The sequence below is a fragment of the Stegostoma tigrinum genome, chromosome 1, assembly GCF_030684315.1.
Source record: "Stegostoma tigrinum isolate sSteTig4 chromosome 1, sSteTig4.hap1, whole genome shotgun sequence".
NCBI lineage: Eukaryota > Metazoa > Chordata > Chondrichthyes > Orectolobiformes > Stegostomatidae > Stegostoma > Stegostoma tigrinum.
Genome location: NC_081354.1, coordinates 133389919 through 133403010, shown reverse-complemented (window position 1 = coordinate 133403010; position 13092 = coordinate 133389919). Strand labels below are relative to the sequence as shown.

General features: G+C 39.6%; 1 protein-coding gene across 3 annotated transcripts in view; it reads left to right on the top strand.

Moving 5' to 3' along the window:
- The window catches only part of epg5 (ectopic P-granules autophagy protein 5 homolog (C. elegans)), a 152436-nt gene that overhangs the window by 133099 nt on the left and 6245 nt on the right, over nucleotides 1–13092 (top strand). For 2 of the 3 annotated variants that reach the window (XM_059648804.1, XM_059648800.1), the window contains exons 41-43: nucleotides 6798–7017; nucleotides 8676–8891; nucleotides 11993–12107. In XM_059648804.1, coding sequence (XP_059504787.1) covers nucleotides 6798–7017; nucleotides 8676–8891; nucleotides 11993–12107 — 551 coding nt within the window. Of the gene's footprint in view, nucleotides 1–2939; nucleotides 3047–6797; nucleotides 7018–8675; nucleotides 8892–11992; nucleotides 12108–13092 lie in introns of those variants that run through there. The other variant, XR_009446190.1, reaches the window with a different exon arrangement.

Here is a 13092-nt window from a genome sequence, read left to right as displayed (position 1 = left end):
TCAAGCCCATCTAACCTACACTATTCCATGTACGTCCATATACTTGTCCAATGATGACTTAAATGTACTTAAAGTAAAGAAACCACCTCTGACGTCTGTCCTATATCTTTCAGCCCTCAATTTAAAGCTATGCCCCCCACCATGCTCGCCGTCACCATCCTAGGAAAAATGCTCTCCCTATCCACCCTATCTAACCCTCTGATTATTTTATATGTCTCAATTAAGTCACCTCTCAATCTTCTTCTCTCTAACGAAAACAGCCTCAAGTCCCTCAGCCTTTCCTCGTAAGACCTTCCCTCCATACCAGGCAACATCCTGGTCAGTCTCCTCTGCACCCTTTCCAAAGCTTCCACATCCTTCTTATAATGCGGTGACCAGAACTGTACACAATACTCCTGGTGCAGCCGCACCAGAGTTTTGTACAGCTGCAGCATAACCTCTTGGTTCTGGAACTCAATCCCTCTATTAATAAAAGCTAAAACACTGTATGCCTTCTTAACAGCCCTGTCAACCTGGGTGGCAACTTTCAAGGATCTGTGTACATGGACACCAAGATCTCTCTGCTCATCATCTACACTACCAAGAATCTTACCGTTAGCCCAGTACTTTGCCTTCTGGTTACTCCTACCGAAGTGCATCACCTCACACTTGTCCGCATTAAAGTCCATTTGCCACCTCTCAGTCCAGCTCTGCTGCTTATCTATGTCTCTCTGTAACCTACAACATCCTTCGTCACTATCCACAACTCCACCGACCTTAGTGTCGTCTGCAAATTTACTAACCCATCCTTCTACGCCCTCATCCAGGTCATTTATAAAAATGACAAACAGCAGTGGACCCAACACCGACCCTTGCGGTACACTACTAGTAACTGGTCTCCAGGATGAACATTTCCCATCAACTACCACCCTCTGTCTTCTTTCAGCAAGCCAGTTTCCGATCCAAACTGCTTTATCTCCCACAATTCCATTCCTCCGCATTTTGTATAATAGCCTACTGTGGGGAACCTTATCGAATGCCTTGCTGAAATCCATGTACACCACATCAACCGGTTTATTCTCATCTACCTGTTTGGTCACCTTCTCAAAGAACTCAATAAGGTTTGTGAGGCACGACCTCCCCTTCAAAAAAACGTGCTGACTATCCCTAATCAGTTTATTCTTTCCTAGATGATTATAAATCCTATCTCTTATAACCTTTTCCAACAGTTTACCAACAACTGAGGTAAGGCTCACTGGTCTATAATTACCAGGGTTATCTCCACTCCCCTTCTTGAACAGGGGAACCACATTTGCTATGCTCCAGTCGTCTGGCACTATTCTTGTAGACAATGACGAGTTAAAGATCAATGCCAAAGACTCAGCAATCTCCTCTCTGACTTCCCAGAGGATCCTAGGATAAATCGCATCTGGCCCAGGGGACTTATCTATCTTCACCCTCTGTAGGATTTCTAATACTTCTTCCTTGTGAACCTCAATCCCACCTAGTCCAGTTGCCTGTATCTCAATATTCTCCTTGTCAACATTGTCATTTTCTAGAGTGAATACTGTCGAAAAATATTTGTTTAGTGCTTCCCCTATCTCCTCTGACTCCACACACAACTTCCCACTACTATCCTTGATTGGCCCTAATCTTACTTTCATCATTCTTTTATTCCTTAAATACCTATAGAAAGCCTTTGGGTTTACCCTGATCCTATCCACCAACAACTTCTCATGTCTCCTCCTGGCTCTTCTGAGCTCTCTCTTTAGATCTTTCCTGGCTACCTCGTAGCCCTCAAGCGCCCTAACTGAGCCTTCACATCTCATCCTAACATAAGCCGCCTTCTTCCTCTTGACCAGAGATTCCACTTCCTTCGTTTCAGTTTCTGCCATCTCATTGTTGTATCTGAGACCTTTCAAGAACTAAAATGGGCTATTGGTCTAAAAGGCTATGAATCAGATAAATGCCACTGTGGTGATATAATCAAACCTATAAGATCTTGAAAGGACTTGAATGGGCAGATGTAGAAAGGTCATTTCATCTTGTGGGGGAATATAGAAATCAAGGTCATAGTTTAAAAATAAAGAGTCATCTATTTAAAGCAGAAATGAGGAACTATTTTTCTCAAAGGATTGCGAGTCTTTCGTTTTTAAGAATTTCCGTTCTTAAAAGGCAGTAAATGAAGGATCTTTTAAATAGTTTTAAGACAGAAGTAGATAGATTCTCTATTTCTGGGAAAATGCAAGAATATTGGGAGTATGCAGAAATGTAAGTTGAGGTTAAAGTCAGATCAGCCATGATCTTATTGTCTTGACAGGATGAGTTACCTACTCTTCTTTCTTGTTCATGTGTTAAAATTTTTAATTGATCCAATATGTATGTATTTTTAGAAGGAAATGTTCCATATGTTCCACTAGGTGGTGCAAAGAGTAGATATGTGCAAAGAATTGATGCATCTACCAGACACCTTTGTTAAGACAAAGTGTGGAAATCAAATAATTGTTAAAATCAAATGAAGTTCAGCATATGCAGTACTTGGTTATTGTATTAAACTAAAATGATCTCTACTGAGAATCAAGATAATAAAATGTGAGGCTGGATGAACACAGCAGGCCAAGCAGCATCTCAGGAGCACAAAAGCTGACGTTTCGGGCCTAGACCCTTCATCAGAGAATCAGCTTGGTTGCAGGATAGGGATCACTTTATTATGGGCTTACTATTTTAAGACGGTGGCTCTTTGCTTGCACTGGGTAGGCCTTCTCCATATGAACCACACTGCTAGTAAAGCTTTCCTTATCACGGCCTTGCAATCACTGCAACTCACAACTACCACCTTCTACTTCAGAGTATGGACAAAGGCTTCAATTGATCAGTCACCTACGCCATCTGTGCAGGCTGAGGCCTTATTTGCCGTAACATCTGTACGTGCGCAACCTTTGCTAACCATTTTGTTGTAGATTTCAAGCTTAAAATGACTGCTGTGATCACCTGACCACACCAAGATACCAATGTGGAATCAACGAAACTACACCACATCATCTAAAGATTTCAAAACCAGACAAAAGTCAGTATCAAAAAATTTGCATCTCCTGTTTTAATTCATATTTGTATAATAATTTCATACATTGGGAGATGAAAGGCTTATCTGCAAGTCAGCTAACTTTGAAATACAATGTGTCTAGACTCAGGAACCTGCAAACGCACACTATTCCAACTGCTGTTTTTGAGTAATAGAAAAGTGCATGGATTGATAATAGCAAGACACTTGCTGTCTCTCTTGCTCCTTACCATCTTAGAAGACAGCATTCAATACATATATGAATTGGGGGACAAAACATGGAACAAGAACTTAAGATATTTGCAGATGTTGCTACTGCTGAAGATGCTTGGCAACAGTTAAAAACCTAAAAATCTGCAGGACTCTAATAAGGACTTATGATTTGTGTGGGTTTATTCTTTAAGACACACACTACTTTTAAACTTATTACCAATGTTGTTATGTATGCTTGATACTGCATTTTATAATATTTTCTCAGAATTAGTAGATAATAACATTTCCCTTTCTTTCACCCAGGAAAACTTTGTAATTGGAACCATCATTTTGATGTAGTTCACCATGTCTTTAATTGGAGAATAAAAATATTTGTTGTGATCATTAGAAAGAGTGATTAAAAAGGGGGGAGCCAATTCCCCCCTAAAGTTGTGACAGTGTTGCCCCCACTTTCCAGGCAAACTACCATCCTACCCTTTCATCCCCAAAATCTTCAAACATATCTCCTAAATCAATGCTTATCTTTCATGCAACTTTATGTTTGAATTCCACCAAACAAGTTATGACCTTTGCCACAGTACTAAAGCATCTTCTGTGACTATAACTCATCCTTCTCAACCTTTTTCAACTCTTTATACAATGTTCCTCCTCTGTCTCCTTTGTGCTGTTATCCAACTGAATAGGACAGCTGTCACTCCTGATCATTGTTAGCGAATCAGTTAAAATTGCTTCTCTTGTCCTACATCATTACCTCTGCTTCCTGCAAAATTCTATTCTTGCCCCCCCCCCCGCCATCATCTGAAAGCACAGCATTAGTTTTCATATGCACACTGACACCCAACTCTACCTCATTACCACCTTTTCTCAAGTCGTCCACTTGCGAAGTTATCAAGCTGTTCTTTATTTTCAGTACTGGATGAACAAAGATTTGAGATACCTCTTGTTTTCATTTCCCACTCCAAACTCCATTCCATACTTAACTCTGTCCTTCTCCCTAACAGCCTAAAATTTTTGCGACATATTCAGCACAACATCATAGGCCAGAGGACCTGTTCCTGTGCTCTATTGTTCTATGTTCTAATTAAGCCAAACTGTTTGCAACTGTAGTGTCACACTTTCCCTTGACATGAGCTTTCAATGTCATTCAAGGCATCACTAAGACTACCTATTCCCACCTCTGTAACATCAACCAGTTCAGTTCAAATCAACTCAACCACTGGGTTGCAGTGTTTGCAAGGCCATGATAAAAAGTTTGAAACTTTTCACTATTGCAACATGTTGCTGGCTGGCCTCCAACGTTCGTCCTCTATAAAATTGCGATCATTCCAAAATTCTGCTGCCTGTGTCTTAACTTGCACCTGATACAGTTCTCTGTCACCCTTGCACTCACTGACTGCATTGGTCTCTAGCGATATAATATCTTGGCTTTAAAAATGGTCATCTTTCTTTCCAGATCCCTCAATGACCACATGTCGACCTGTCTGTAATTTTGTCCAGCCCCACAACCCACCAAGATATCTGCACTGTGTTTCTGGTCTCTTCTCATCCCAGTTTTAACCATTCTGGCATGTTGTAAAAGTATTTGTTTATAAATAGTTGGTGTCATGGGCTAGGCCAGCATTAATTGCTCATGAAGAGATGGTGGTGAGCTGTCGTCTTGAACTGCTACAGTGCTTGAAGTGTTGATACATCCACAATTCTGTTGAGGAGGTATTTCCAGAATTTTGACCCAATATCAGTGAACAAAAACAGTATAGTTCCAAGTCAGAAAGGTACATGGCTTGGAGATAAACTGACAGGTGGTGTTGCCATGCATCTGCTACCCTTGACGGACCTATGTGTTGGAGGTATAGTTTTGGTAGTGCCATTAAAGGATACTTAGTGAGTTGCTGCAGTGCATCTTGTAGATGGTACACACTTTTACCACTATGCATCAGTGATATGAGGATAGTGGATGGCATGCCAATCAAGTGGGCCGCTTTTAATTTTAGATATAATAGGAACTGCAGATGCTGGAGAATCCGAGATAACAAAGTGTGGAGCTGGATGAACACAGCAGGCCAAGCAGCATCTTAGGAGCACAAAAGCACAGATAGTTTATTGAGAATATGATACATTAGTTAACTGGTAAACAAAGTGTACAGCCATGACAGGTGGAGATGGTCCACTGATAACCAGAGGACATACAGGCAATTGGCATGGGTTGTGTTTGCCTCATTTAAGTGCTGGGAGCAGCACCCAAATGTTAGGGAACTTTTCCCTGGGTCTGCGTCGTCCTCTTCTTCTGGTCTATCTTCCATCTGTCTGATGAGCACTGCTCTTTAAAGACTGCTGTGTAGAGAATGCCAGGTGACAAGGGCTGCCTGCAAGTCCTGCTTCATTGGAACTGCTCCTTTCCCCTGAGCGCTTATTGTTATATCATGCTTCTAAAGGCAGGTTATTTCTCCATGTCAATCAGTTGTCTGAAGCCTTTGGCCAGTGGCCTGGGGATAACTATTCATGATATCAGATGACCATGTCCTTTGCCCACCTCCATTTGAAGGTTAGTTTTCATTCCTTCTAAGAACAAAACTTACGTATTTTCTGAAACAATACGCTGATAACAGAGTAAATTTGGCACCAGATAAACTGTTGATGCTAGTTCAATGCACATCATAACCTCTATTTTCTCATAATTCTTCCCATTTGTTTTACCATGTTAGAATTTTGCAAAGTTACAAATAGCTGTAATAGGTATTAAATTCAGTTTTAAGGAATCCCAGTATCCAACACTGCATTGTGTTGAGTTCCTTACATTGTGATGATCTCACCTTCAGTTGCTAGGTCCCCACACTCGGGATACCACCCCTACATTTCTCTGTCATGCTTTCCTACTTTGAGATACTCCTTAAAGCAAGCTTTACTGACTTGATGGTTCCCTGTGTTGCTTTATTTTTAATGCTCTTTGGAAGCACTTTGGGTGTTTGTTATGTTAAAGATGCTACACTTGGATACATACGTAGCATGAGTAGGCCATTTGACTCCTTGAGCCTGTTCAACCATTTTATAATACCATTGCTGATCTGATTGAGTCCATAATTCTATTGTCCTGTCTACCTGTTATACCCTTTGACTCCCTTGTCAATCTAAAATCTGTCTTCCTTTAAACTATTCAGTGAACCTGCTGCTGCTGTTCTCTTGTGAAGAAAGTTCCACAGACTGAAACAGCAAGAATAAAAAAAATCTTTAACTCTGTCTGAAATGGGAGTCCACTTTGTGTTTGCACGAATGCTTAATATTTCACATAGAAGTATGTCTTCCATGAGTATATGTAACTGCATTTATCTATGCATTGAATCTACAATTCCAGATAAAAGTTGGGAAACTGTTAGTTGTTCCCAGCAATTTTACAATTAATGCTAAGCAGTATTAGTTTTTATTTAATATATCCCAACTTTTAATTTAAAAATAATGCTACATGACCAACATAATTGTACACTTGATGGTTTGTGACAAGTCAGATTTTATTTTAACTTTTGTTTACTAAAACTTCTTTATTATCTAGGAGCATGTCTTGATCAGTACTTTGGATGGGGACCAATTTTAGTATCTCTTCAAGTACCTGAACTAACAGCAGAAGAATTTCTCAAAGAATGCTTGGATTTAGGAAGTTATTTGACACTTTATGTGTATATTCTTCAGCATTTGAACATGGAGCAGACTCTGTCCAATGAAATGAAAATACTGGTTCTGCTTGGTGAATGGATAGAACAAGTCTTTCCTTGGTAATATTGATTTAATTATCAAATTATTTAAGGAAGCTATGCATTTTAAGTAATTCTGAAAGAACTCTCATAGGTTTTTCTGTCATAATAATTAAAATTTTAGACTGATGTAAAGTTGTCTTAATTTGCACAAAATTGCAACTGTGACAGGAAAAATATATGAAACATGCTAATCAGATTTGTAAGGCAGCCTCTATATTTTTCATCATCCAATTCATTTTAATTGGCTTTGAAACTGCATCTTCTTATTTTTCTGTATTTTGATTGTATAAAATGGAAAAAAGACCTATGTTAAAAGAAACGATTGGGGAGGGAATTGCACTTTCACAAACAGATTACTGGAACTCCTGTCCGTTGTCTTTGCACTGTTGTTTTGCAAGCTGTTGGGGAGGATAATTAAAATGGTTTGGCCCCTTGGTGTGTGTGAAGGGTGAGATTTGGTGTAATTGTCTCCAGTTGTGAAGCTAAATGTCATCAGTTTGATGACAACTCTGGCTGCTGAGCAGCTGAACAGCTTATGGGTGTGAACAATACCGTAGGAGAAGTTTCCAGACTGGTATAAAAGCAAGTTCTGTATCTCTAGCTTCTGGCAGTAAAAGTAATTGAAGCCTGAAGAAAGCCATTTATTTTATCCTACCAGTTGCTATAAGCTAAGATAACAAAGTGTGAAGCTGGATGAACACAGCAGGCCAAGCAGCATCTTAGGAGCACAAAAGCTGACGTTGCGGGCCTAGATAAGCTGTTGCCTTTAATTGGTATCTTGTAAAGTTCGTATTTTGTGTACTAATCACCTTGCGTTGTCCCTAAAGAAGTGAAAGAACCTGGAGAAAAGAGATCAAATGACTGAAGGCTTGGGAAGCAAAAGAAACATCTCATTGAACCCTGTAGGCTGGTGCTACCGAACTATGTTTACCTAGCTTTTTTTCTCTCCCCCATTACACCCTTTTCTTTTGTTTCTATGCCTTTTCATTTGTGTGATTAGGAGTTTCAACTGGTAGAGTTCTAAGTTGATAAGTTCATGGTTTTATTTACCTGTGGCTAAACTTATTTATTTGTAATAAATCATTTTTCTTAGGGATTAGAAGCTGGTCGATGTTCTCTGTTTATGTGATTCCATCAGACACGTGAATTTGGGGATTTTGATGCACTTTGCTTAAATCAGTAACTTATGTAGCCTCACCAGGAGTCAAAGGGCCGAGAATGACTGCAGTTTCCTAAGTGGATTGTGATAGCCTTTCAATTGACACACTTGTTATTCCCACTGTCAAATAGATAATGGAGTAGACATCATAGAAAAATACTAAAAGAATGATTTTAAAGGTATAGCAACTACAGGAAAGAGTAAAATTTGAATGAAATACCAAAGGTGTTGAGACAAGTGCAAGTAAAAGTCCTAGCATGAAATTAAGTGCAATTTAAACGTGTAAGTTGCTGAGAATTAACACCACAACAATTAGTGTTGTTGACATGACTGCATCTTCAAATTTATAGGGAAACACACAAAAGGGAATTTGATGACACTTAATTGAAGATGGATTTGTTTTAATACAAAAGAAATTCCATTTCAGTCTTTAGGAATTAAGACTACTAATCTGGTAGATATTCAACTGAGATTTTACTTTCTATTGCAAGTTAACATTGTTTTCTTTCTCAAACAGTAACGCAAATGATGAGGCTAAGCTCTTCCTGTGGTGGCATAAAATATTGCAATTAGCATTAATCCAGCTTGAGCAGAACGATGTAACAGCATTGGAAATTTTGATCAGGATACTAAGTACATTACAAAAGAAGCAAAGTCATCTGGCAGAGGAGAAATTCTCTTCTGGACTTCTGGGAGCTATTGGTCTTGGAAGAAAGTCTACCCTCTCAAACAGGTGGGCATTTTGTGTGAAGTTTAAATTAATTATTTGTATTGTAATTTTTGTCTCTGTCACTGAAAAGCAAATGTATAAATCAATTATTTTAGACTTAGAAAGATCACAGCATCATTCATAACTTCATGTTCAAAAGCATATTCTTTACTATTCAGTTCTTATATTTTATCAAGCTGCATTCACTACTAGAAATGTTATTAAAATACACATTCTGCAAAACTACGCTAAATGATCTCATTTCTAATAATCAGCACAATAAATACTAACAACTTTTAAAATAGTTCGCTGAGAAGCAGTAGCATATGTTATAAACTTAATTGCTTTAGTGTGCTTTTTAAGCCTGTTTTCCTAAATAAGATTTTTAAAACTCTGTTTGATATTCCAGGGTTATGACAGCTATGAAATATTTTGCAAGTTACAATCCTAATCAACATTTGTTTTCTTGTATGTCACATTTCAATTTGACAGACTAAGTTCAAATGAGTTATAAACCATTCTGTCAACATTTACAATTTGATACAAGTCACTTTTACACATGTTATTTCCAGCATTTCATGTTTCAATCCCACACTTGTCTCTTTTCTAAATTTAATAGGGGTGGCTGACGTTCCCCAGTCCATAGACAGTTAAAATAGGAATATTTGAAATGATTGTTTGGTTGGTAGGGGTTACAAACATATATACAATGCAGGAAATATTCAGCAAAAGAGCTGAAAATACGTAGATACATCAGTCTACAAATAAAAACTCATTTCTCTTGTGAGAAGCTGCTTGACTTAATTAGTGGTTGTGTTTTATTCAAGATATCCAGCATCTGCAGTATTTTGCTTTAAATCACTTTTATTTGACTTTATTTACATATCTGTTAGCGAGTTTTGAGAAGATTTATAGCTCAAGTTGAGGTTCTGTATGTGAGTTTGCTGACTGAGCTGGAAGGTTCATTTTCAGATGTTTCGTCACCATTCTAGGTAACATCATCAGTGCGCCTCTGGTGAAGCGCTGGTATTATGTCCCGCTTTCTATTTATCTGTTTAGGTTTCCTTGGGTTGGTGATGTCATGTCCTGTTCTTTTTCTCAGAGGATGGTAGATTGGCTCCAAATCAATGTGTTTGTTGATGGAATTCCGGTTGGAATGCCATGCTTCTAGGAATTCTCGTGCGTGTCTCTGTTTGGCTTGTCCTAGGATGAATGTGTTGTCCAAATCAAAGTGGTGTCCCTCCTCATCTGTATGTAAGGATACTAGTGAGAATGGATCATGTCTTTTTGTGGCTAGTTGATGTTCATGTATCCCGGTGGCTAGCTTTCTGCCTGTTGTCCAATGTAGTGTTTGCCACAGTTCTTGCAAGGTATTTTGTAAATGACGTTCGTTTTGCTTGTTGTCTGTATAGGGTCTTTTAAGTTTATTAGCTGCTGTTTTAGTGTGCTGGTGGGTTTGTGGGCTGCCATGATGCCAAGAGGTCTGAGTAGTCTGGCAGTCATTTTCAAAATGTCTTTGATGTAGGGGAGAGTGGTTCATTTCGGAAATGACTGCCAGACTACTCAGACCTCTTGGCATCATGATAGCCCACAAACCCACCAACACACTAAAACAGCTGCTCATAAACTTAAAAGCCCTATACAGACAACAAGCAAAACGAACGTCATTTACAAAATACCTTGCAAGAACTGTGACAAATACTACATTGGACAAACTGGCGGAAAGCTAGCCACCAGGATACATGAACATCAACTAGCCACAAAACAACATGACCCACTATCACTAGTATCCTTATATACAGATGAGGAAGGACACCACTTTGATTGGGACAACACATCCATCCTAGGACAAGCCAAACAGAGACACGCACGAGAATTCCTAGAAGCATGGCATTCCAACCCGAACTCCATCAACAAACACATTGATTTGGAGCCCATCTACCACCCTCTGAGAAAAAGAACAGGAAATGACATCACGAACCCAAGGAAACCTAAACAGATAAATAGAAAGCAGGACATAATACCAGCGCTTCACCGGAGGCACACTGATGATGTTACCTAGAATGGTGACAAAACGTCTGAAGAACGAACCTTCCAGCTTAGCGAGCAAACTCACATCCAACACATCTGTGTTAAGGCCACACAGTGGCTCAGGTCCCGGGTTCACTTCCAGCCTTAGGCAACAGTCAGTGTGGAGTTTGCACATTCTCGCTGTGTCTGCATGGGTTTCCTCCATGTGCTCTGGTTTCCTTCCACAGTCCAAAGATGTATAGGTTCAGTGGATTGTCCATGTTAAATTGCCCATAGTATCCAGGGATGTGTAAGTTAGGTAAATTAGCCATGGGAGATTCAGTGTTACAGGGATAGGGTTGGTTTGAGGTGTGGGGAGAGTGTGTCAGTGTGGACTTGTCAGGCTGAATGGCCTGTTTCCACACTCTAGCGATTCTATGATTCTATTCTTGAAATATGAAGTTTGAAACCTTTCCAATTAAGTAGTTGTTGGATAGCACAGAAATTAAACATTGCTGAAGAGATAGTAATTCAAAGCATTTGGTCTTGCATTCATCAAGACGGATACTCAATATGGAAGGGAAACACCAATTTATACAGCATGAAAAGAAAGTGGTAATTGATTGGATCGTGGTTGGCATGGAGGTACAGCTGGAAATGTTAATAATCAATCTTAGTTGAAAATCCTCGGACTATAATTAGTCAGGGTGTTTCTAGAGCGTGAGCAGCTAGGATTGACCGTCTCCGTGACTCGTTCCTCAATGAAAAGGGTGCAATCTATGGAAAACTTTTTTGCCTACTTAGAAACAGGTCCCCCATGTTAATCTGCAGCTTCTAAATCCAGTGCATCAAACTACACGCCTAACTGATCATACTGAATTAGTTTCTGGTGTGAATCTTCACAGTCAGGACTATTGAGTAAGTATTATTCCAGTAGCAAAATCACATCTAACATTGAACATTATATTCTAAGGTTTACAAACATAAGCTATTTAAGCATTATCCTCTACATGCAGTCACAGGGACGAAGGCTTCAATTTCATTCCAAATTTAGTTCAATCCTTGTTTTATGCAGGTTGATTTTAAAACGTCTGATTGTTTGTTTGTTTTTACAGGTTTCGAATGGTGGCGCGAAGCATGTCAGCTTTCCTATTGGTACAGCTTCCTGCAGAAAACCGCATTCGACTAAAGCCTAGCTCGGAACTGCAGCTATCTCCGAAAGCACAGCAGGTATTGAGAACCTGGACAATGAACTCACCACTGCATTTTTAATTTCATAAATAGTAACAGCTAAGGAAGGCAGATCACCCCATCAGAATTCTCCTATTGAGAAGTGGTTTACACTGTCATCCAGCCAAATACTGCAGCATTCAATTAGTGAATGATTTTCATCTATAATACTCTATGAGGAGTCAGTTCCATGTGTTGATACCTGATTGCTATACCTGACACTTGCATAGATTAAAATAGTTTTGAAAAAGGAACAAACATGGTCCTAAAATGTTTGCAAAGGTCATCTGATCACAGTGAGGCAAGCTTTGTGAGGCCCATGCTGAATAAATTAAACTGTCTGCACTGAAATTTCCATTTTTTTCTAAAGACATCAAAATCAGGCAAAAAAGTTAGCATCAAGAAATTCACATAAGACCATAAGACATGGGAGCAGAAATTAGGCCATTCAGCCCATTTGAGTCTGCTCCAACATTCAATCATGGCTGATAACCCCATTCTCCCGCTTTCTCCCCATACCCCTTGACAATCAAGAACCTATCTATCTCAGTCTTAGATGTACTCAATGACCTGGCCTCCGCAGCCTTCCGTGGCAGCGAATTCCATAGATTTACCACTCTCTGGCTGAAGTTTTTCCTTATCTCAGTTCTAAAAGGTTTTCCTTTTACCCTTAAGGCTGTGCCCTCTCGTCCCAGTCCCTCCTACCAATGCCAACATCCACTTAGTCCAAGCCATTCAGTATTCTGTAAGTTTCAATTAGATTCTCCCCCCCCCCCCCCCGCCCCCCCATCCTTCTAAACTCCAATGAGTATAGTCCCAGAGTCCTCAAATGTTCCTCATATGTTAAGCTTTCCGTTCCTGGGACCATTCTTGTGAACCTCCTCTGAACCTGCTCCCGGGCCAGTACATCCTTCCTGAGATATGGGGCCCAAAACTGCACACAGTACTCCAAATGTGGTCAGACTAGAGCCTTATAAAGCCTCAG